This window comes from Vombatus ursinus, unplaced genomic scaffold (assembly GCF_900497805.2).
Source record: "Vombatus ursinus unplaced genomic scaffold, bare-nosed wombat genome assembly UNPS02015255.1, whole genome shotgun sequence".
NCBI lineage: Eukaryota > Metazoa > Chordata > Mammalia > Diprotodontia > Vombatidae > Vombatus > Vombatus ursinus.
This window is the reverse complement of record NW_020955033.1, coordinates 26,830,817-26,854,832: the sequence shown is the minus strand read 5'-3', so window position 1 is coordinate 26,854,832 and position 24,016 is coordinate 26,830,817. Positions and strand designations below refer to the sequence as shown.

The 24,016-nt window shown below is 39.6% G+C and overlaps 1 protein-coding gene across 1 annotated transcript in view; it reads left to right on the top strand.

The window, feature by feature from the left end:
* The first annotated feature begins 12,546 nt into the window (after positions 1-12,546).
* Positions 12,547-24,016, top strand: part of LOC114031940 (collectin-12) — a 231,053-nt gene continuing 219,583 nt past the window's right edge. The window contains exon 1 of the mRNA XM_027847159.1: positions 12,547-13,020. Coding sequence (XP_027702960.1) covers positions 13,014-13,020 — 7 coding nt within the window. The 5' untranslated portion in view covers positions 12,547-13,013. The remainder of the gene's footprint in view (positions 13,021-24,016) is intronic.

Below are 24,016 nucleotides of genomic sequence, written 5' to 3'. Positions count from 1 at the left end.
GAGGCAATTGGGGTTAAATGACTTGCCCGAGTCACACAGCTAGTGAGTGTTATGTGTCTGAGGCCGCATTTTAATTCAGGTCCTCTTGACTCCAAGGCCAATGCTCTATCTACTGTGCCACCCAGATGCCCCTTTTGCCATGTTCTCAAAGGAGTCCATGACATACACAGAAAGAACCTAAGAACCTTTGCTTTAGATTATGAGGTGTGACATGAAAGGCAGCTGGGAGGGTCACTGCATCAAAACGCAACCACCACTGACCCAAATTTCACCATTTGAGATGCTTGTCTTTGTATCTTAAAGGTTTTTCAGTCTTGGAGAGCCCCTAGGTACTGTTGAAAAGAAACACCTTAAGCCTCACCAGCTGCTTAAGTAAGTGAGTTGATAATATCAAGGCTCTGGAGAATGAGATATGGGGTAGGGTCTGAGGTGGAGGAAAAAGAGAGGGGAGTTACCAGGAAGCAAAAGCAAGCCTCTGAAACAGAAGGCAAGAATGATTAGAGATTTATTCCATCCTGACTAGGGTTACTCTGAGCCAGGACAGAAGAAAACACCCATGAAGAAAGGGCAGCCAAAGACAGGCCTTTCATAGAAAGGAGGATATTTTTGAGGAAAGCGGCCCTCATGGCAAAGGGTCAGATTCCCAAATAGCAAAGGGCTCTGCATATGAGTCATGGCTGTTGTCATATCCAAAGTCTCCACCTGGGGTAGAGAAGACCATTTGATCATAGACCCAAAGTTGGGAGGAGCCAACTTTCTCATTTTCCAGATGAGAAATACTTTTTGGTCTTTGGGCCATAGTGTCTTTATCTGTAAAATGGTGATAATACTTGCAATTTCTATCTCATAATTTTTGGATTTTTGTTTGTGAGAAAATTGCTTTGAAAATTATAAAACTCAATACATACATATATATATATATATATACACAAATAAATATGTATATGTGTATATATCAGCTGTTAGGTGGCATAGTGAATAGAGTGCTGGGCTTGGAGTCAGAAAGACCTCAGTTCAAATCCAGGTTCAGACATTTACTAGCTATGTGACTGTGGGCAAGTCATTTAACCTCTATTGCCTCCGTTTCCTTAACTATAAAATGGGCATAATAATAACACCTAACCTCCCAGAGTTGTTTTGAGGATCAAATGTGATAATATTTGTAAGTGTTTACCACAGTGCCAGGCACGTAACAGGCATTAATAAATGCTTATTCAATTCCTCAGACCTCTTCCCCTGTGACGTGTATATATTAGGGGTTGTTGTGATGCCCTCTAGTGGATGAGAGTGGATAGTCAGTGGCAGGTAGACATCTATGAGATTTGATTGAAGGATGAAACATACTCCTAGACCCAAACTTATTTGGCCTACTTCCCCTTTTAAAAAAAAATTACTTAGTACCACCCCCCAGAAATCTACTTTCTTTAATCCTTTAATTTTTTTTTTGAAATTTGCATCATTGAAAAATATAAAATCTATGTATATATTTAAAATGATGCACCTTAAATTTAATAATTTATTGTAAATTTGTGGGTTTTTTCTGCACTGAAATTTTGATGGTGCAATATTGCATCATGTAACCATATAGTACCATATCGTAAACAAGTCATTTCACACACATATTCCTGCCGATGCAAGCTAGACTTCCCGACAATGTTTGACGTGCTCGCCTGCCAACGCTTGCTTGTTAAGACCTGTTGTTGGACTTGACCACTGATTGGTTATAACTTGCATTTCGTGTGTTGTTTTGGAAAATAATGTAATCACTATGACTTTAACTCTGTTACACAACAGTTGAAACACATACAAATGATTTTTCATTTCTTTTCTTATGCTTCCATTGCCCCCTTATTTTTATTCAACGTCCCCCCCCAATTGCACCCAAGGCTACTACTGCCCCCCAGGATCATTCCAGCACCCCCAGGGGGCAGTATCTCCCACTTTGGCAGCCTCCGCTGCCTAGACTAAGGTGAGAGCTGCCACTCCCCTTAGGGTCTGAGACAAGAGAGCCTGAGGCACACTAGGTATTTGGGTAACTCAAAGTCTGGTGTTGGGTGATAGGAATTACATAATGATGACCCAGATTTAAGAAGTAGCCTAAGAAATATCATTCAGAAAATGGATGTATCTATTAGGAAAGAAGTAGGCCAGTTACGTAGCAAAAGCAAGGATAGACAGCCCAAGTGATATCCTTGTGTATAGAAAATATAAAAAGGCCTGGAGGGAGGCCTCCAGCACATTGGTGCATCCTCCAGACAGGATTTATGTGAGACAAGAGTCTCACAGGTTGAGAGGGCCATTTCCAGTGGTCCTGATCCATATGTTGCCACTGGACCCAGGTGACTCCAGAGGAGAAAGTGAGGCTGGTGACTTTGCACAGCCCTCCCTCACTTAAATCCAATTCACTTGAGAGTCACAGATGATGTCACGGTCCTCTTCAAGAGTTAAGGACAAACAACATGAAAGAAGGCATTGATGGATTGCTATTTGGAATGGACATATCAATAGGGGTTGCAAATCACTGAAGTTTTGGGGTACAAAGGATAAGTACTTGGCCATTTAAAGCCTCTTTGTAATTTGATCTCATTAATGCCAATTGCCACTTTCTCATAAAGCATATCAGAGACGTGTTCTCTACAAATGTGTTGGTTTCACTGTCATTAGTGGTGAGAATAAATAGATTGCTATAGCCAATCTCACAAAAATCTATTGTATTGTGCATCCAAATTTTTTCTTCTTTCCCATTTTATCTATAAATTGCCTGAAGATGATTTTAAGCCGGTAGGTGGCACAATGGAGAGAGGGCCAGTCCTTGAGTCAGGAAGGCCAGAGTTCCAGTCTGGCCTTAGAGACTTTCTAGTTGTATGACCTTGAGCAAGTCACCTAAATCTCTGTTTGCCTCAGTTTCCTCATTGTAAAATGAAAATAATAATAGCACCTACCTCCCAGGGTTGTTGTGCGGATCAAATGAAATAATAATTGTAAAGAACTTAGCATAATGCTTGGCACATAGTAAGCACTACGTAAGTGTCATTTTACTATTATTATTTAGTTGAGTCTCATGCCAAGCTTTCTAAAGGCTATTTTTTTCCCTTTCTGCTACTTTTTGTCATTTTTGAGACAGTATTGTTGGTAACATACTGCCATCTTCCTCAGGAATGTTTTTTCAAATGAGCTTATGTTCTAGATTGGTATCTCTCTTGGCTGCTATCTCTTTTGTCAAAGAGATTAAGTATTTGCTGGTTGAGGCAATATTATTATGTTGGGTATTATAACTATCTGTGTTGGTCTTTTATCCTTTTGCTAGACTCCAAATTCCTGGAGGGCAGAGACTTTCTCTTATCTAAACTTTGTATCTTACCCAGTGCCTAGCACAGTGATCCATACATAATAGGTGCTTGAAAAAGTAGTTTTATGGATATCTTTTTATGGATTCCAAATGTATGCCTTCCTTCTTTCCCCCTCAAGGAGTCATTCTTTGGAGCAAAGAAAGAGAGAGAGAGGGAAAAAAGCAGTTTAGCAAAGCAAACCAACATATCTACTGATTCTGATGATATGTGCATTTTTCCACATCCATAGTCCTCCCTGTCTGCAAAGAAGCAGGGTGTATGCACGTGCATTTTCTCATTTCTTCCCTGAGGCCAGGCTCCATGATTTTAATTACACAGCATTTAGTTTTGGTTTTTGTTGTTCATATTAGCATTTATAAAGCACTTTAAGGTTTTGTTGTTGTTGTTCCATCATTTCATTCATGTCTGACTCTTCATGATCCCATTTTGGGTTTTCTTGGCAAAGATACCAGAGAGGTTTGCCATTTCCTTCTCTAATTCATTTTACAGATGAAGAAACTGAGCAAACAGGGTTAAGTGACTTGCCTAGGGTCACAAAGTTAGTAACCGTCTGAGGCTAGATTTGAACGAAGGTCTTCATGACTCCAGGTTGGTCACTTTATCTACTGTGCCACCTAGCTGCCCCCTTTAAGGTTTATAATAAGTTATCTCATTTGCTGCTCACAACAACCCTATGAGGTAAGTGCTATTATTATCTCCATTTTAAAGAAGAAGAAACCAGGGCTGGAAAAGATTAAGGGACTTGCCCAAAGTTAAACAGCTAGCAAAGGGTCTGAGGGAGGATTTGAACTGAGACCTTAACTGACTCCATGTCCTTTTTCTATTTCTTTGACCTTCATTGTTGCAGTGTTTGTATATCCGTGTGGGATTTTTTTTTTCTATTCTTCTTTCTTCATTTTGCATCGCCTCATACAAGTCTTCTCATGCTCCATTATATCCTTCATATTCATAATCTCTCATAGGCCCATAATATTCCATGTTTAGCTATGCTCTGGGAAATGAGTGAACAGTAGGAACTTAATAAATATTTTTGGTTGTAGCACTGTCACCTAATGACACATCATTCATCACCAGGCCATACTTGAGGCCTATCTCACTTGAGAGGGGCTGGCAGGGCTTATGCTAATGACCTTCTAGAATTCAGACTCACTTCCATGAAATGATACATCTGAACAGTACCCTCACCTAGAGAATCAATGCAAAAATGAAATTTGACTGATAGCTTCAATAAAGTAGTAGCTTTTAAATAAATTTGCAAAAATTATCACATTTTCTAAATATTATTAGCAAAACTCATAAGGAAAAACTAGGAGGAAAAGTTCCATTAAGATAACAAAATACATTATGTATCTGGGAGTTAACCTACCAGAATAGACATGAGGCTTACACAAATAAAACTATAAAACAATGTTTTACATAAATAAAAGAGACCTAAATGATTGGATATATATCCAAGGTTCATGGCGAGGCCATAGTCCAATCATCAAAAGGCTACTTTATAGAATTAGCTAAATACTCCAATGGATTTTTGGTCTTCTTGGTAAAGCAGGTCTCTCCAATGATGTGTGTTTTAACTCCCTTGTGACCATCCAACTCTTGTCTATTTCTCTCAACCTTTGTTTCAGGCAGCGTACTCAACATGACTGGGGAATTTCCTCAATCTCCCCTGCCATTGTGAAAGTTCCAGTGGAGCCCTCTGATTACCTCATATTTCACTGAAAAGAAAAATGGGGATCATTTGCTAGAAGCTGCCTCTTCTCCTGCTCTCATCTCACATAGAATACCTTCCAACACCATATCCGCCTTTGTTCTTGTCTCACATGAAAAGATAGTCCTTCTTGCCAAAGCAAATACTTTTATGTGCACAAGCGATCCCATTCCATGGTGTCTATTCCAGCAGATTGCCTCCTCAGTCATCTCCACTCTCACACTTATCTTTACTTTTCCCTAGCTACTGGTTGCTTCTCTCTATGCCCATATCTACCCTATCCTCAAAAAACCCCTCACTTTATCTGTCCATCCCTGGTATCTCTTCTCCCTTTTGTGGCTAAATTCCTTGAGAAGGCTCTCTGCAATGGCTGTCTTTACTTATGTTCCTCTCACTTTTCTTAACTCTTTCCTGTCTGTCTTCCAAACACTGCTATCTCTCAAAATGACCAATGATCTCTTCATTGCTGAATCTAATGGTCTCTTCTTGATCTCTTTACAACTTTTGACATTATCCATCACTCTCTTCTCCTTGATACTTTCTTTTCTCTTTATTTTTCTTTTGTGACCTAGCTGTGTTTTGATTCTCCTCCTGCCTCTCTGATCTCTCTTTCATCTCCTTTGCTGGATCCTCATCTAGGCCACATCCAGTGGGGTGTCTCCCAAAGCTTTGTCCTGAGCCCTATTCCCTTCTCCCCCTATACTGTACTGTTATTGGCTTATCTCATTAGTTCTAGTGGATTCAATTACCATTTCTATATGAGTCTCATGTCTCCAACTGCCTTTTGGATACCTTAATCTGTGTTGGTTGTTGTCCTTTGTGCTTGAAGAGGACCAAAATGGCATCACTCCATCAGAGTCAAGGTACTGTACGTTTGACTGTAGCTCAGATCAATACAAGCTCAAAAGGCTCTACCACAATTTGGGCACGAATTATGCATGTGGACATTTGGGGTGGGGATGTCTCTAAATTTGTGCATCTCCTGTTTCTTTTGAGTTAATGCAATTTTGCTTTGCTCATAGAGCACAGCACCTTCTTTGATAAGAGCATGCCATTCTGGGTGGTCCTGGGCCAGTATCTTCCAGATCTCACAACTGATTCCAAAATTCTTCAGAGAGACCTTGAGAATGTCCTTGTATTTCTTCTTCTCACTCCATGTGAATGCTTGCCTTGTGTGAATTGTCCAAAGAACAGTTTTTTAGACAAACACGTTTGGCATTCAAACAATATAGACAGCCCATCAGAATTATGTCTCTCTTTTACTATTAGCTAATTATTCAATTAGGACCAAGGTTTTTCCCCTTTTCTACTTCCTCATCCAGAAATCAACCAGTGTGGGAAATCTCTCTCCAAGATTTAGCCAGCCAGGATGGCTGAGGTCTAATCAAAGACAGTAAAAGAAATTCTAAGTTTAGGCTAATGGATGGATTCCAGCTCATTGTATTTACTCATACAGGTCTGGGAAAATGTTGATTCTCCCTTTTGTCAGACAGGTCATATGGAAATTGACAAGTGTCTTTGACCAAAAATTGAGTGATCCAATTACATACCCCAAGACCCTCATTATAATGTAGCCCAGCCCCTCATTGTAATATTCATTTTCTCATTAATTGTTAACAAACCAGAGTCCATTGCCACCCTCAGGAACACCTACTCTTCCATGGGTGTATAAACTCTGAGCTCTCCATCATGAAAGGTCTTTGGTTTAAGAGAGACAGTCAAATGATCATCCTTCTATTAAAAAACATGCTGGCCTTACGAATAAAATGATTACATTTCCCGGAAGCTAGAACTTATATTTTTTGACTTGTGCCTAAACTGGATTTAAGTGAGGCAGAGGTATGTGAAATCATGGGCCTCACTCTCTCTTCCAGAATCATCAGAGTCCAGTGGCAAGACAAAGTCTAGACAAATGGTGATGACTGGGGATATAGTGGATGACTTTGTCATCTTTGATGTCTAACCAAGCTCTAAGTGTTCCACAGTGCCTGCGTCTGCCACCTCCATGGCTCATTGGAACAAATTGGTCAAGTTCATCTATTCTACTGGGGAAATCCTCACATGCTTAGGATAGACACTCCCCTAACTCACCAAAGGGTTTGAGACCTGTCAGTCACCCTTAACCTGGTTTAGTCCATCTGCCAAAAAGGTTTACCAGAGTGTGGCTGCTGCACAGGCTGCAGCTTCTTGGAGCTATAGGTGAAACTTGGGTGACTCAGGTGGACAACAAAGGTGGAAAGCAGGCCTGAAAAGGGATCAGCAGCCCTCACACCAGAGGTACTAGTCTTCCCTAGGTACCCATACACTCTGATTTCCTATATACATCCTAAACTCAATATGACCAAAACAGAATTTATTATTTTTATTATTATTTACTGATTATTCAAACTCCTCTTCTAACTTCCTGAATACTCCCAAGGGCACCCAAGCTCACAATCTGTCTATCCTTTGTAACATCTCATTCATGCCCCATCTCTCCTCTTACATTGCCATAGACCTAACGTAGGCCTTTATCACCTCAGGCCCCAACTATTGCAATAGCCTTTTGCAAGCTTCTCCCTACCCCAGTGCATCTTCTTCTACTCAATTATGAAAGTGATCTTCCTAAGGCACAAATCTGACCAGGTTACTCTCCTATTCAATAAACTCCAGTGGCTCCCTATTACCTCCAGGATCAACTATATCTAGGCAGAGGGAACAGTCAATGAGAATTCATGGAGCAGGAAGATGGAGTGTAGTGCAAGGAATAGTAAGGAGTCCAAAGTCATTGGTTCATAGATCACATGGAAAGGAGTAAGGCTTAAGAAGATTGGAAAGGTAGGAAGGGGCCTGGCCATGAATGGCTTTAAAAGTCAAACAGGATTTTACATAATTATTTACATATTGCTTCCCCCAGTAGACTGTGAGCTCCTTGAAGGCAGACATTATCTTTTGCCTTTCTTTGTATCCTCAGTACTTATAACAGTGCTCGGCACAGAGTAGGTGCTTAACAAAAGCACTAGCACTTTGTCAGAAAATTATAGTGGCAGGAAGGTACCCAGAGCCTTGAGCAGTTTTACCTATGGTCATGTAGCTAGTATGTGCCAGAGATGGGATCTGATCCTGAATCTTCCTGGCTCAGAAGGCAGCTAGCTCTCCATTCATTAGGCTACGCATCCTCTCCCCTCTGCAATGTTTCCCATACATGATCATTCAGTCTCTGCTTAAACACTTCTAACCATGTAGTACTATATAAAGTACTATATGATTTTAAAAGAGGGAGATATCACTTCTGGCTGAAGGAATGATAACAACAACATATTTATATAGCATTTTAGGGTTTCAAAAGTGTTTTTTCCTTTGCAAGGGCATTAGAGAGAAGGTGCATTTGAGGTGAGCCTTGAATGTGGGGTTGGGTCTAGATATAGACAAAGGAAAGAGCAAAGTCAAAAGGGTGGTAAATTGAGGCAGCTATTCAAATAGTAGAGAATAATAATATGGTTTAGCTGTGGTGGTGTAGCAAAGTAGATAGAGACCATGTCTTTTTTTTTTTTTTTTTTTTTTTTTAGCAATTGGGGTTAAGTAACTTGTCCAGTGTCGCATTGCTAGTATCTGAGGCTGAATTTGAACTCAGGTTCTCCTGACTCTAGGGACAGTGGTCTAGCTACTGTGCCACCTCAATGCCCTGAGATCTCATCTTAAAGCCTGCAACACCAGGATCCAAGTCCTATCATGACGTATATTGGCTGTGTTATCTGGGCAAATCATTTAACATTGTACTGATAGAGAATTTCCTCTTGGCAAGATATTAGGAGACACCCATTTTCTAGAGCTAAGGCCCAGCAAGCAAGCTGTGTGCCCTGAGCTTGGCATAACAACATAACAACAATCCTTTACCATAGCAAAATTCCAAAATTGTTTTGTATAATTATTGTATTGCTTTGACCAGTACCAGGTATGCTCTGAGCTCAGACAAGTACCTGCTGTATCCATGTTTTGGTCATGAAGACCTGCTATAAATTAAACTTGTCACATTGTTGCTGTTAGCCCTCATGGTCAGGGCTACAGCTCACTAGGTGGCCATTGGAATAAGTATTGAGATCTCCTCACACTGCCTTGGGTCCCTTGCACTAGGGGGCAGAGCTCTGGCACAAGCATCCTTTCTTGCAAGCTGTTTCCCTCACTTTGAAATTAAACTTCTGTTTGATCCCTGACTCTCCTGTCTCTAGCCTGCTCTGTTCAGCTCTAGCCATCCACAAGTTAAAAGCTGGTTCTGTCCAGTTGATACTCTCCACCCTCTGGGAGTTCACTACACCTTTGAAATTGTAGGTCCAGCACGTATCATTAATTGCTAAGTTGGAATCAAATTGTAGTAGACCTTGAATGCTAAACTGATGAATTTACAATGTATTTGGGATGCGATGGGGGACAATTGAAGGCCTTTGAACAGCAAACTGATGAAATCTGACCTATGCATCAGGAATTGGCAATAATATATAGAATAGATTGGAAGCAGGACAAACTAGAAATTTTGAGGCTGACTTTAAGAGTACTACAATAGTTCTGGGGGGAGGTAGTGAGAGTCAGAACTCAGTGGTGACACAGAGGTTGAAAGGGGAGATGAGTGTAACAGGGATTGCAGAGATAGGTGTTTACACAAGGATAGAGAGAGGAGAAAGGTGAAGATATACAAGTACTTAACACAAATTATAGTAGCCAACATCTATATAGCACTCTGAAGTTCATAAAGTATTTTTCCCACAACAATCTTGAGAAGTAGGTAATATATTATGATCCCTATTTTACAAATGAAATACCGAGGCTCAAAGAATGAGGACTTGCCCAAAGCTACACCACTGATATTTGACAAAGCAGGTCCTCAAACCCCGACTTTTCTAGGACTCTCAGTCCAGTATTATTTTCACTATACCAGATGTTAAAGCCAACAAACAAAAAAGAAGATAAGGTGTTCTAGGGCAGCTAGGTGGTGCAGTGGATTGAGTGCCACCCTAGAGTCAGGAAGACTCCTCTTCCTGAGTTCAAATCTGACATCAAACACTTACTAGCTGTGTGACCCTGGGCAAGTTTGCCTCAGTTTCCTCATCTATAAAAATGATCTGGAAAAAAAATGGCATACTCCAATATCTCTGCCAAGAAAACTCCAAATAGGGTCATCAAGAGACAAGACTGAAAAACAACTGACCAACAACAACAAAGGTGCTCTAGTTCTCCCTTCCTCCTTGCTTGTATGAAGTCTGGTTTTGTTTGTTTGTTTGTTCCAGATTCTTTCCCCTGATGCTCAGCCATGATAGAGCTGGATCAGAGATCAGCGTTATGAAATACTTCCTCATGAGATACTTCTTATGAGATACTTATTGCTACAAGACAGATTTTTCTGCTAAAAAAAAAATAAATGCAATAAATTGCCTCTTCTTCCTTATTTCTTAGAAAGTAATTTTAAAAATTATAATCTTAATAACTCTCTGAATTGAATGAAAACAATCAAATGAGTAAAATAAGGAACATCACATACAAAACAATAAACTCCAATTTTTAAAAGTTTAGTAACACACAAACATTAATAACATAAATAATCTAATTTGTTCTTTGTCCCTGTCCAGTGTCTTTTCTGCTTGGGAGTTCTTATTGAATTTTATTGTGTCACACTATATTTCCTCAAATTATTATATGGGCAAACAGAAAAGCAACTATTTCATGGACAGAAGTTGTTGGTGTCCAGGTACTTTCATGTTTTGCTAATATTTCATATTGCTTGAACAAAACACTCATCCAAAATACGAAACTTTGCTGGACCTCCATTTATTTATTTATTTATTAAACAGGCTAGCACAGGGGTCTGTTTCCGGTGGTTTCTGAGAACACAAGCAAACACATAAGCTTCCTTAAATAATTGAGAATGGATGTAGAAAACCCAGACTGGTGTAGTGGAAAAATCCCTGGGGGCAGAATCACAAGAGCTGAATTCCATTCCTAGTTCTGCCACTCATGTGACTTTAATCACTTAGCTGCTTTGTGCCTCAGTTTCCCCATCTGTAGAATTAGAAACAACATAGTATAATAGCTAGAATGCTTTCCCCAGAGTTCGGAAGACCTGTATTCAAACCTCACTTCTGACACATAGACTATGTGATCTGGGGCACCTCCTTTAACTTCTCAGCACCCAGACAATTCCCTAAGACTATAAGTTGCAGAGATGCTATGGAAAGAACTGCAATGATTGAAAATTTTCTTATAAAGCATTCCCTACACTAATGAGATCACAGATAAAAATAAAAATTAAAAAAAAAACATGGTGGTAAGGGGAGAGGAGGATAATATGCTTTCCTTACCTGCTAAGTTTGTTTCAACCTTGTCTGTGTCTCAGCTTTCTTGACTGTAAAGTGGGGATAATAACATACTAGCCACTAGGTCATAGGATCGATCCTGAGGATCGAAGAGGAGAATTCATGTAAAGCATTGTGTAAACCTTAAGGTGACGGGGATGGATCTGTCCTTTCATGGGTATAAGGATCTCCTTGGTGAGGAAACTCCCTCTCCCAATGCAAGTTGGCATCTTCTCTTAGAATTGTCTAGAGCACTATCAAATTAAGAGACTTGCCCAAGGTCACAAGGCTAGAATATGTCAGAGGCAAAACTTGAACTCAGAATTCTTGATTTCAAGGTTAGCTCTCCATCCACTGTGCCAGCCTTCCTGTCTTGTGAAGCCAATACCATTATTGATCAAAGCAACTTGAAATAACGTCCTGAATTAGTAATCTCCTTTTACAAAGAAACAGATCAAGTCCAATGCCCAAGAAATAAATATGCATTCTTGATTATTTCCAGGGTAGTAAGTGGGCAGGTAATTTTTTTTAAAGCAAGATTTTTCTTTTAACTCTCTTTTTTCTCAATATTTATAACATATTGAGGTCATTGGTCAAAGTACCATAAGAAAACTAGGTGGTTAAATGCGTCCTTCACATTACCTATCCAGATACTTCATTTATAGGGATTTCATCCCCTCTGTGCCTTCTCATTCCATGCATCTTTTGCCCATGTCTTTCCCTGAATTGGCCGAAGAGGATGAGAAGAGTCCCCCAGCCAAAAACATCTTTGAAGACTCCTTCGGTCTTCATATTTGACCAGGGTTCCAGCGCAGGACTCAGATTGTCTATCACTTATACAGACTACTATATATGTGCTAGTTAAATAATTTTTGTTTTGAAATATGCTTTTTTTTTTCTTTTCATACTGTATCAGTTTAAAGTGAACTTTTGACGTTCACTATGCTCGATCGGCAAAGTTAAGGCTCAAGAAGAAGCAGTTAACTTGTTGAACCATATCTAATTTATCTTAAAACTCTAGTCTCTGATCTTCAGAGAGCAAAGCAATTCAGAGATCTCCCCAGGCGCTCTGGCGGTCATTGGTGGCAGCCTAGTAGTTTGGGAGACTCTGGGAGGGACACCCGCCTGGTAAACACGAAGTGTCTCGCAGAGGGAGACACTGAGAGACAGAGAAAAGCTAGCGAGAGAAAGCAGAGCAGAAGACCAAGTTGTGCGAGAGGAAAAAAAGCTCTGTAGCTACTACTACCCCCAGGTTTCTCGCCGCCCCTCTCCCCTTGGCTCTGAGGACTGGGTGAAAAGAGGAGGGGATGCTCTTATGAGTTGCGCCTCCTTTCGTCGGGTCCGGTGAGTGAGTGGTGTGTGATCTCCCAGTTTTTAGACTGGAAAGGGCCTGGGACGCAGAGCCGGAGCTCAGAGGACTGACTGACTGGTCGGGAGGAGAACAGGCAACAGGCACAGTTACCAGTCAGCTGCAACAGCCACTTTGGGAAGCAGCAGCAGCAGCAGCAGCAGCAGCAGCAGCAGCAGCGTCCCACCGGTGTTTGAACATGGAAGTACAATAAGAAAGAGGACCCCGGCAAACTTCTTAAGCGGCGCTCCAAGTCTCCCAGGCGGCTCCTCTTCTCTGTCAACATGAAAGGTCAGACGAGGAGCGGGTGGGCACCTGGGGACTTGGGGAGGCTCCATGTCTCAGCTTTTCTTGGCTGCCGTTAGGCTAAGGGGGCATCTGTCAGTACCTGGCCGGCCAGTGTGGGTCAGGGGCGAGAGAGATACCTGCTCCATACTTCTAGAGAGCACGGGGACCAAGGAAGGGAGGGAGGAAGCGGGCTCGGTAGCTGTCCCGTATGAACTTCTTGCACACTCCTTTGGGGCACCCACGCAGATCGCATGCGTGGGTGTGCAAGTTCACGTGTATCTGTAAGGAGGAATATGCACCATGCAGACTGGATGTGAATACTTGGAAATATTCCCCCCCTCCCCCTCCCCCTTGTCTCTGAAGGAGTTTGAAACTCTAAGTAGTTGTTTACGGATTCCACTTTCCAACTTTTTAATTGAAAAAATATGGTGAGAGGAGAGGATAATAATTCTTCCCAGTCATTTTTTTCCTTTAACTTTCTCAAGCATTTCCCAGCCTCTTTCCTATATTTTCGTTTTTCTTCTTTTGGGCAATTTACCAGCTGGGGAGGTTGGTATGTTGCTGTGTGAGTGTGTGTTTGCTCCATGATTTTGTGATGTTCTTGGTGTGCCTTCTAAACATCTGGCAATGATTAGGTGCCAGTGGAGGTTTTTAGCTGGCTTGGGAAATGTATTTGGCATCTTTCTCCATAAGATCCACTGACTGGAAAAATAGCTGTTCTCGGTTTTGAATCTCTTAAAGTTGAAACTTAAGTTTACTTGTGTGCTTAAGTTTATTTGATGCACGCGTGTGCTTTAGTTGTGACACATTCAGTTTAAAAGACTCCACTGCATTGTATCCCCTGAAGTTTTGTTTACGGAAGTATCACATAATATCTTACCTTAAAAAAATGAAAAGTTACAAGAAGGGCTTTGCAAGGCATCCTTCTGCTTGGGGGAAATTCAGGGTTTTGTCAGCAGGATTATGATTTATATCTCAGATAAATAATTACAGCATGGGCATCAAAGGAAATTGTTTAGAGGTTAGCATGCAATTGTATATACATGAGATTCAAGTTTCCTTTTTTGTTTTCTTTAAGATAACACATTTCAATAAACAGGCAAGCAGGCACCAGTTCAGAGCTCAAATTAGGTAGTTGGATGCTTAAAAATGCCATCCGGATACAGTTACAGTGAGTTTCCAGCACTCAGAAGACTAGTGATGTGATCACTTATTCATTTGCCAGAGTCGCTGTCTAAAGGGTGGAGCTTGGTAAGCCCACACACACTTTTAAGGAAACTTTTGGCACTATGAAGATTCACTGTCCTAAAAGGCAACCACACCATATTGTTAGGAGTGACAATTTACATGAATTATTCTACATTCCCTGGTTATTTTAGTCCCTGCCTTAGATTTCCAATAGAGACCTACCACAAGCCAAGTGAAGAATACTCCCTTTCTGAAAGTGAACTTTCTTCCTATGGGAAACAGAAGCTTCAGGGTTGCGTTTTCTCATTTTGGTAGCTGGCCTAGTACCATTTAATCAGTTACCAAAAGGGGGAGTGTTCAGATTGCTAAATGTTCCTTTTGTTATCCATTCCTGTCCCTTTGACCAGAATTCACTCTTTCCTTTGCTTATCACCATGGGCAGCAGCCTGAGGACAGGTTCAGCAGGGCAAATCACTGACTCCCACTTACCCCAAGGCTTCCCATTTGTCTCTGCAAAAAATTACAAACAAAAGGTGGGTTTTTTTTTACAAGATATGTCATAAAAATTAGATACATTTTAAATGTTTGTCAATGTTCTTTGCAGTTTTGATTCTACTCTTCTGTAAAAAAAAAATTCTCCCCCCCCCCCCCCCCCCCCCCAAAAACAACCAACTAAATGATTATTTTGAGGAGATTTGCACTGCAATTTGGACCAGCCTACAGAGAGTTTGGAGAATCTTTATTTACCCACTGTACGCTCATATCTAGTTTCCTTCATGGTACAATTTGAGGTATGCCTAAAGGCCTCTTACCCAAAAACATCTCTCCCCGTGACTGCATGATGGTAGAGCCTGAAATTACCAGATTATTCATGCTTTGTATAAGACATTAGGTTGAAGGCCTCTATTAAACTATAAATACTATCTGGAGAACTAACTCTTTTGGCCATTAGCACATCAGCTTGGGTTAATTTATTGAGTTCTCCCTAGCAGAAAGAATAGGACATAAATCAGGCATAAGAGAGACAAAATGGGAACTAGAAACTGAAAAGTCCAGAACATGAGATACTTGTAGGAGGCACTGCCAGGGGTTGCCCTATTTGGAAAAGGGCCAACTGTTCTAGCAGAGTGCAAACATAATATGAATAAGCAGTGAAATAGTGCAGCTGAAAGAGCTAATTCAGTTTTGGACTGGATTAGTAAACATAGAATGTTGAAAGCCAGAGAAGAAATGGTTCTGCTATACTCTGTCCGGGTCAGATCACATATAGTACACTATTTCCAAGTAAAGGTGCCGCATTTTAGGAGAGACATTGATAAGGCGGAAAATTTCCAGGGGAGTGTGGCAAGGATGATGAGAGGACGGGGAAACTAAGAGGAAACATGAGACTCATTTGAAAGAACTGAGGATGTTTAGCCTGGAGAAAAGAACTGATAGGGAGGTCAGGGGGAGATGATAGCTGTCTTTAAAAATGTGAAAGATTGTCATTAAGAAGAAGGTTTAGATTTTTTCTGCTTGATCCCATAGGGCAGAACTAGGAGCAAAAGATTAAAGTGATAGTGAAACAAATAACTCAACCTCAGCAAACACTTCCTAACAATTTTTGTGATTCATTGATTTCAGTTGTGTCTCACTCTTTGTGACCCCATTTGGGGTTTTCTTGGAAGAGATACTGGAATGGTTTGCCATTTCCTTCTCCAGCTCATTTTATAGATGAGGAAACTGAGGCAAATGGGGTTAAGTGACTTGCCCAGGATCACGAAGCTATTAAGTGTCTGAGGCCAGATTTGAACTAAGGAAGATGTCTTTTTTTTAACATTTGGGTTTCTTTTTAAAAAATTCTATCCCTCCACCCCTCCCTCCCTTTCCTCCTCCCTCCCTGAGACAGTAAGCAATTAGATATAGATTATACATGTGCAATCATGTAAAACATAGAAAGATGAGTCTTAACAAAAAAAAAGTCCTAACAACTAGAGCTGTCCAAAAGTAGCATGGACTGGCTCAGGGAATAGTGAGCTGCCCATCTAATCAGAGGCTAGATGACTATTTGCCAGTATTATAGACATTAGTCATGATTTTGGTAGATGTTGGTCTCCAAGGGTCCTTCCCAAATCAAGGATTCTGTGATTCTATGCCCAGCTAGTATGACCTTGAAGATTCAGGGGCAACCTGAAGGCATCCTAAATTTGGTGGGGAAAGTAGCTGATAGAAGTGGGATACAGAAATAGGGATGGAATAGTTTTAAAGGCAAACTTTGCCTGTTTATAATTTTGTCTTAGGTTTGCCCTTAGTGCACCATTTGAGAACCAAAGAAACTAATGTGATCTTAGGTTCCATTAAGAGAGGCATAAGATAGATGGGGGTGGGGGGATGAGGGGTTTGTTAATAGGATTATTCCAAAGTGAAATGAGCTGCCATGGGAGGTAGTGGGTTCCCCTTCATTGAAGTGGCTAGATGGCCATGTGCCACTATGCTCTAGAGGGTATTTTTTTTCTGTTTTTAGATATGGATTGAATGGCTTCTGAGGTCCCTTCTAAATCTGAAATTCTGTTCTGTGAACTATTGGTCTAAAATAGAGGATCAGATGTAGGCCTAGCATTGGCCTCTACTTTTCAATTTGTCATTGATTCACTGTAAAACATTGAGTCAATCTTATAAACTTGATCATAGCATCATAGAATTCTTCTTCCTTAATGAATTCAGTGTCTGGCTCACAGTCTTTCTCTTTTCCCAATCCTACCCTTCTGCAAGGGGATTTCATCATCATATTGGTGCTCCTTCAAATATCCTAACTTCCCTATTACTCAGTCTACTGAATTCCCTTGGTCTACTTTTACTTTCCATCTCAGTTATACAGAGAGCTGTGTGTAGGCAAGAAACCCTTGACTTTGCCATTACCCACAAATGTCTTACTTTGGAGTCCATGCACCCCAAAATTATTTTATCTGATCACAGTTTTTTAAATCATTCTATCTTTCCCTATGTCCTACAATCCCTAACTCCAGTCTTCTTCCTTACTGAGACATCCATTACTCCACCATCCATTACGCCATCTTGAATCGGCTCCAGAGAACCTATTATTAAATTTTCAGCATGAGCATTTGTCAAATGCCATAAATCAAAGCTTGATTTATTGTTTTGTTGGTATTCTTAAGAAAATGATAGAGAGAAATGCTAATAATTAAATTAAATATACATGTGTGTATTGAGTATACTTTTAAAAAGAGTCAGTTGTTAGACATTTACCAGCACACCCTCTGGCCCAAAACCTCTGTTATTTCGAAAAACCTCACCCTTACACTATACTCTCCTCTCTTCCTTTGGTGAACCAATTCAACTCTATACTATCCTCTACTCCTGAATCTCTCCCCTCCTAGTCCTGTCATCAATTGAATCTTGTTAAACTCCAATCCTGTATTACTCCCCTCCTGCACCACCTTTGCTGCTGTTCATGTACTTCTGAATAGAGCTAAAGGAAATCATGAAACTGTGCTTACTGGGTCCATTACAAATTTATGTTATCTAATCTCAACCAGGCCCTAACAAGCAAGGAAAACATTCTATTCTTCCCTAATTGATTTACTGTCTCACTCTCCACAGGGGTCCTTTTAAACCTTCTGATCTCTCCTCAAATCACCCACTAAACCCCCTCTCCCTCCCCTCTCAGCTAAAAAATTCTCTTTATACTTCACTGAAAAATTTGTGGACATTCAGCAAGAACTCCACTTTCTCCCCTGCTCCTCATCTCACATCATTCAGACACACCCCTACTGTAACTTCAGTCTAGCCTCAGATGAAGATATGGTCCTTCTTCTTGCCAAGGGCCGACCCTATACATGTACCCTGATCCCATTCCCTCCCATCTTGTCCAGCATATTGCTCCCCATTATCATAATCACTTTCTCTCTTATCTTCAGTCTTTCCTTATCTACTGTTATTTCCTTGTTGATTATAAGCATAACTATTTCTTCCCCATCCTTAAAAACCCCTCACTTAACCTTAGTATTCACACTAGTTATCATTCTATAGCTCGCCTCTTTTTCATGGATAAATGCCTTGAGAAAGTGGTCTACACTTGGTGCCTCCACTTTCAGATCTCTGTAGCTAGCCCTAAACTTTCCCCTGAGGTACAGTCTGACAGTTGGAAATGCATTTTTGCATTTTGCATTTCCAAAAAAGAACTCTTTATATTCTACCTCCCTCCCCTCTTCTGAATGTCCCTCCTATGGTTGAGGCCATCACCATCCTCCCAGTAAACCAGGCTTACAACCTCAGTGTCATCCTGGACTCTTCACCTGAATCATCCCACATATTCAACCCATTAACAAATCTTGTTGTTTCTACCTTCACAACATTATTTGTGTCCATTTCCTTCTCTCTGTACTCATATACCCACCACCTTAATTCAGAATTTCATCATATCTTGCCTGGATTATTTATATCTATATCTATATATCTATATCTCTCTCTATATATATATGCTGGAGGCAATGGGGTTAATTGACTTGCCTAGGTTCACACAGCTAGTAAGTGTCTGAGGCAGAATTTGAACTCAGGTTCTTCTAATGCCAGGGCCAGTGCTCTATCCACCTAGCTACCCATCATGCCTTGATTATTGCAATAAATATCTTTCTCCCAGGTCTCCCTGCTTCGAGTCTTTCCTTACTCCAAGCCATCCTTCAATTAGCTGACAAGGTCAATTTTTTTGAAGTGTCTTACCATATCACCTCCCTTTTCAATGAGCTCCAAGATCAATTTTAAAGTCTTTTGTCTGCCATTTAAAGGAAACATAACTTGGACCTTTCCTATCTTTCCAGTCTTCTTAAACTTGACTCCTCTCCACTTACTCTCCAATCCATCTATTCTGACCTACTTATACTTCCTCAAACATGACTCTCTCTCATGCCTTTGCACTAACTGTCTCTCATACCTGGAGTATATTGCCCCTTCACTTCTGCCTCTTAGTTTTCCTGACTTTTTAAAAGACAATTCAGATTCACCTTTTGCAGGTAAACCTTCAAGCCCTGCCCCCAGACCAGGTTCTACCTCCTGTATTTATGTTGATGTTCCTAGGTATTTTCATGTTGTCTCTCCCATTAGAAAGGACTATTTTGGCCATTCTTTGTATGCACAGTGCCTAGCACATAGCACTTAAAAGCCTGTTGACTAAGAACTAGAAAAGGTCTTATGGTTCTGTTTCTTTTTTCACAACATGACTAATATGGAACTAGGTTTTACATGATTGCACACATATAACCTATATCGAATTGCTTACCATCTTAAGGAGGAGGGAGGAGAAAGAAGGGGGCAGAAAAACTTGGAACTCAAAATCTTATAAAAAATGAATCTTAAAAAATTGTCTTTACATGTCATTGGAAAAGATAAAATCCTCTTAAAAATAAATAAAAAGAAAAAAGAAAAAGTCCAACCCTTTCATTTTGCAGATAAAGAAATTGAAGCTCAAAGAAATTAGGCAAACTTGCCCAACATCACATAGTAAGTGGCAGAGCTGGGATTCAAAGACAAATCCTCTTCCTTCAAATTCAATGTGCTTTCCACCACTTCAGGTTATTTGTCCTTATGTAAAAGAGGGATAATGATCCATGGCATTGGCTTAATTTATCCTGATTTTTCAAAATGTTCTTTGTGATATCTTTGTTGAAAAAATATTATTTTTTTTCTTAACTCTGTGATAGGTCCAAAAAAATTAGAGCTGTTTGATATAATTGAGGTACAATCAACTCTCTGTTACCTACATGTATGGAGAAAAGGGTTACAAAAGAACAATAGGCAGTTTTAAATCAATCGATCAATCAACCAGCAGTTATTAAGTGTCTCCTATGTGCTGGGCTCGTAGTTGGGTGCTGGGAATACAAAGACAATTTTAAAATTTCACATACATATGTAACCTTAAGTTGCTTTATGTTTATTTTTTTGTTAGAGCAGATTTACTTTCTTAATTAACTTTTCCTGTAAATCATTAAAGAACTCTTTTGCATACCTTAGGTAAACACCAAACAAGTGGTTGTGTTACAAGGAAAGAGTTGGGAATTGAAAATCTGCTATTGGTGTTCCCCCAGGTCAATAACCCACTTGAGAGTTCTTCTAAGTTAAAGACAATAATAATAACTAGCATTTAGCAATATTGCTGGTGCAGTTATCGAAATATTTCTTTGTCTTTTAATCACTAACCCATGACTCAGAAATCCAGAATTTCATGAATATCTGATTTCCAGAATTATGGAATCCAATGTTAACCCCGAAAAACAGTCTTAAATGAAAATGTTAATATAAAGCATTCTTTAACCAAACATAAAATCAATGGGCACCTCAAGAGTTATGGGAGTTCATAAATACTGCCAAAGAAAAGCTAGCCCCTATGTTCTTCTATTGCCTTTTTAAGGTACATATTTGGCTTTCTAGTTCTGATGTTTAAACCTTGGTTGTCATGCTTAAGATAACTAGCACTTTTCAACGAAGGATATTTGCACACTCCTCTTATGAGTAACATTAACACCAGTCTACTGAGTGAGTTCAGCAAACAGCTGTCTCCTTTTCTATTTCCTCTATCCCTGGAATAACTAATAACAAAATAATTATATCGTTATAAATTTGCAAAGAGCAAATGATATATTCTGTTCCTGGAATTCTGGGATTCTTTCAAATTCATTAAAACATGAAGTGCTTCTTAAAATGATAGCCAGAGATATGGAAACATATTTATAAATCTCGTTAAGATTTTCTGATAATTATTCACAGTGCTTACTGAAGGATCTCTGATTCTTCATCTAGAGTAAGGTATGTCATTCCTAAAACACATTCTCCACTTCTGAACTTTGGGGATGTTTGTGAGTTATGATGCAGCATTTGTTGCCTAAGAAACAGCTGAAAACAACTGCCACACATTACAACATACATACAGAACCAGTGGACTAATTTAACACGGGGGAGGAAGGACATTGCTATTAAAACATGGTGTTCAGCTGCATATTTTTATGCTTTTGTATATAAACATGTTTGAAATGTTGTTTGGTAATAAAGAGTTTTAACATTCATTAGTAAGTGGTGTACTCCCCCACCCCTATTCCTCTTCCCCCCCTTCAGCCCTCCCCCCAAATTCTGGACTCATCATCTTTTGCTTTTCCAGGGCTTGTCCAAGATTTTTGTTCTGTTTAAGAACAAGAAAAAGCACATGTTTCTCTGCAGGTCTAAGGGGATGATGTTAGCTAAGAGGAAAAATAGAAAAAAGAGAAGAAAACTTTTCCTTCACTGTGTATGTTTGTGTGGGACTGGGGATTAAAAGGTGGAGGAAGTGGATTGAGCTCTTATTTTGATAAGCGGGTTTTTACAGATGAGGAAACTGAGGTCCAGAAGAGGCAAGTGGGATTTGCTCAAAGTCATGGACCCAGTAAGTGATAAAACCAAGACTCAAACCCAGGCCCTCTAACTCCAAACCCAGTATTTTTTCCCCCTCTAGGCTGCACTGGGTAAAGACGTTAATCCTTTTGTCATTAGAAATGATTCCCTTAGGCAGAATTTAGGCCTGAATCAAGCACAATCCATTTTAGAAGAGGCTGAGCCTACTGATGAATGAATCAATGTGGATAGTTCACTGCTAGCCACCACCACTGAAAACAATTTGAGCATAAGCAGTGCTGACAGCTTTGCCATGAAAAACTTAAATATTGTCAGCAGTAGAATTTCCAGACATAAATCATAACACATGGTGGGTGATATGTAAGAAACAGAAATTGGTGACAATGAAGGACAGTAATATATCTTTATAATGTTTATATATGTGTGTAATGCACATTGTAGGTACATATATATCCATATGTACACACAATATACATATATGCACAAACTTTAGAAAGAACATTTTATTTTCTATTCTAGTTAGCAGACTTCTTCCTAACCACACAAACCATCGAAAGCTGGTGGGAGGTAAAATTCAAGTTTAAGCAACTGTATGATTTTCATTTAATTAAATGGAATATGAACAGCCAAAACTAGTGTAGTGCTTTGAAAATGTCCTGTAGATCATTTAAGGGGAATGAAACTTGATGTTTATAATTGCATAGCAATGAATGCCAACAAAACTAGAAATTAATATTACAAAATTAAGCTGCCAGTGAGTTCATATGAGCACTCAACAACTAATGGAGACATTTAAATGTGTCATGAAAATTAAGTCAACATTCTTTCTTGGTATTTGTAATTGGTAGGAGACATGAAAAACAAATCATCTGATTCAAATAAGTCTATATTACTGCATTATTAAAGGTACACTATTACCCTGTGCCAGGGAGGTGATGTTTGGTCAAAGAGGTCAAACATTTGAAATTCTAAGTAAATCACTGGCTTACCTCCCATGCAGCTTTGTGGAAGTTTCTTCACTTCTGTGGCCCTGGGTTTTTCTTTGCAACATAGGAATCTAAGAAACATTTTTAAAGGAAATGATGCTCCATGAATGAAAAAAATCTGCACATATAATATGTGAGATTTTTAAAAGGATTATAATTGTAAGCATTTCACTCAGAGATTCTGAGGTGAAATCTTACATACTTTGGACAGGTCATTTTATTTATATAATGGGTTATATAAAGTCAAGGTCATTTAATCCTAAAAGTCCACTTTAGCTTAAATATCTCAGGTAATATATCAAATACTTCAGATGAAAAAGTTCGTTTTTTTGGTCAGGTATACTTAAGCAATTACAGATGTGTCAGAGCTGACCTTCCACTGGTGTTTGGGACCCAGTTTGTCCAATTTATTTGTCTTCAGCTGAGGATACCTCTACTTCACCATCATCATGACCGCCATCATCACAGTCACTTACTTTGAAGTTTCAGAAGAATGCCCTCTATAAACTTGCATTATAACTCAGTAAAATGAGTAAGTTTTTCCCATTTGCGTAAGCTGCCCAATCTAGTGCATGTCATCAGACATGCCTAGGTAGGGGTAGGTAAGATAGAAGGCTATCTAGGGTGCAAAGCATAGAAGGGCACAACAAGGAATATGTTAAAGACTACATACTTTTAATCTTTATTTTCTTTTTATTTTAAATGTGTGCATAGATGATCATCATGACAAACACAAAATAAAATAGGCATTTCCATATACACAATAGAATAAAAAAGGTATATTGCACATTTGACTTTAGATTTTATTTTTCTTTTAAGTATGTAACTTGCTTGCTTGCTTGCCTATGTTTCTTTCTGGTCTTCCTTCTGTTCTTTTCTCTGCATTAAAAAAATAAGATGTTGCCATGACCCTCTTTTATTTTTTTTCCCACCACCCTGTTGCCATCTTTCTCACTTCTCTGACACCTCTCCCCCCCAAATAGACACGATTAAGCAAAATCAATTTGCTCATCAGCCAGTCCAAAGATGCATGTCTCCTTCTGTGACTAGTTCATTATCACTTTGTCAGGAGATGGGTAGCATGCGGTGGTTTGTGGTATGCTGGGAACTATTTAACAACTAGCTAGAGGTGAGGGGGAGGGAGGCTGGAATGTACATATGACACACTTTCAAATTTAGTCTTCAATATTAATATTTTCTCACCTTCTTAAGTCTAGACAATCAACAAAACACCAAACCAAGCTCTAATTTGTAACATTTGCTTATTTCCAAAGTGTAAGGGCCCTTACTGAAAATTTAACAACCAGCTCCTGTGCTGGCTCCACCACAACCCTGGGCGTTTTTCATTATTGCCAAGCCTCTGGAATCATAGTTGATCATAAATGCATGTATTTTCAATACCAGAAAATTCTTCTCTCAACAGAAACGTATTTATGTTATGCTAAGTG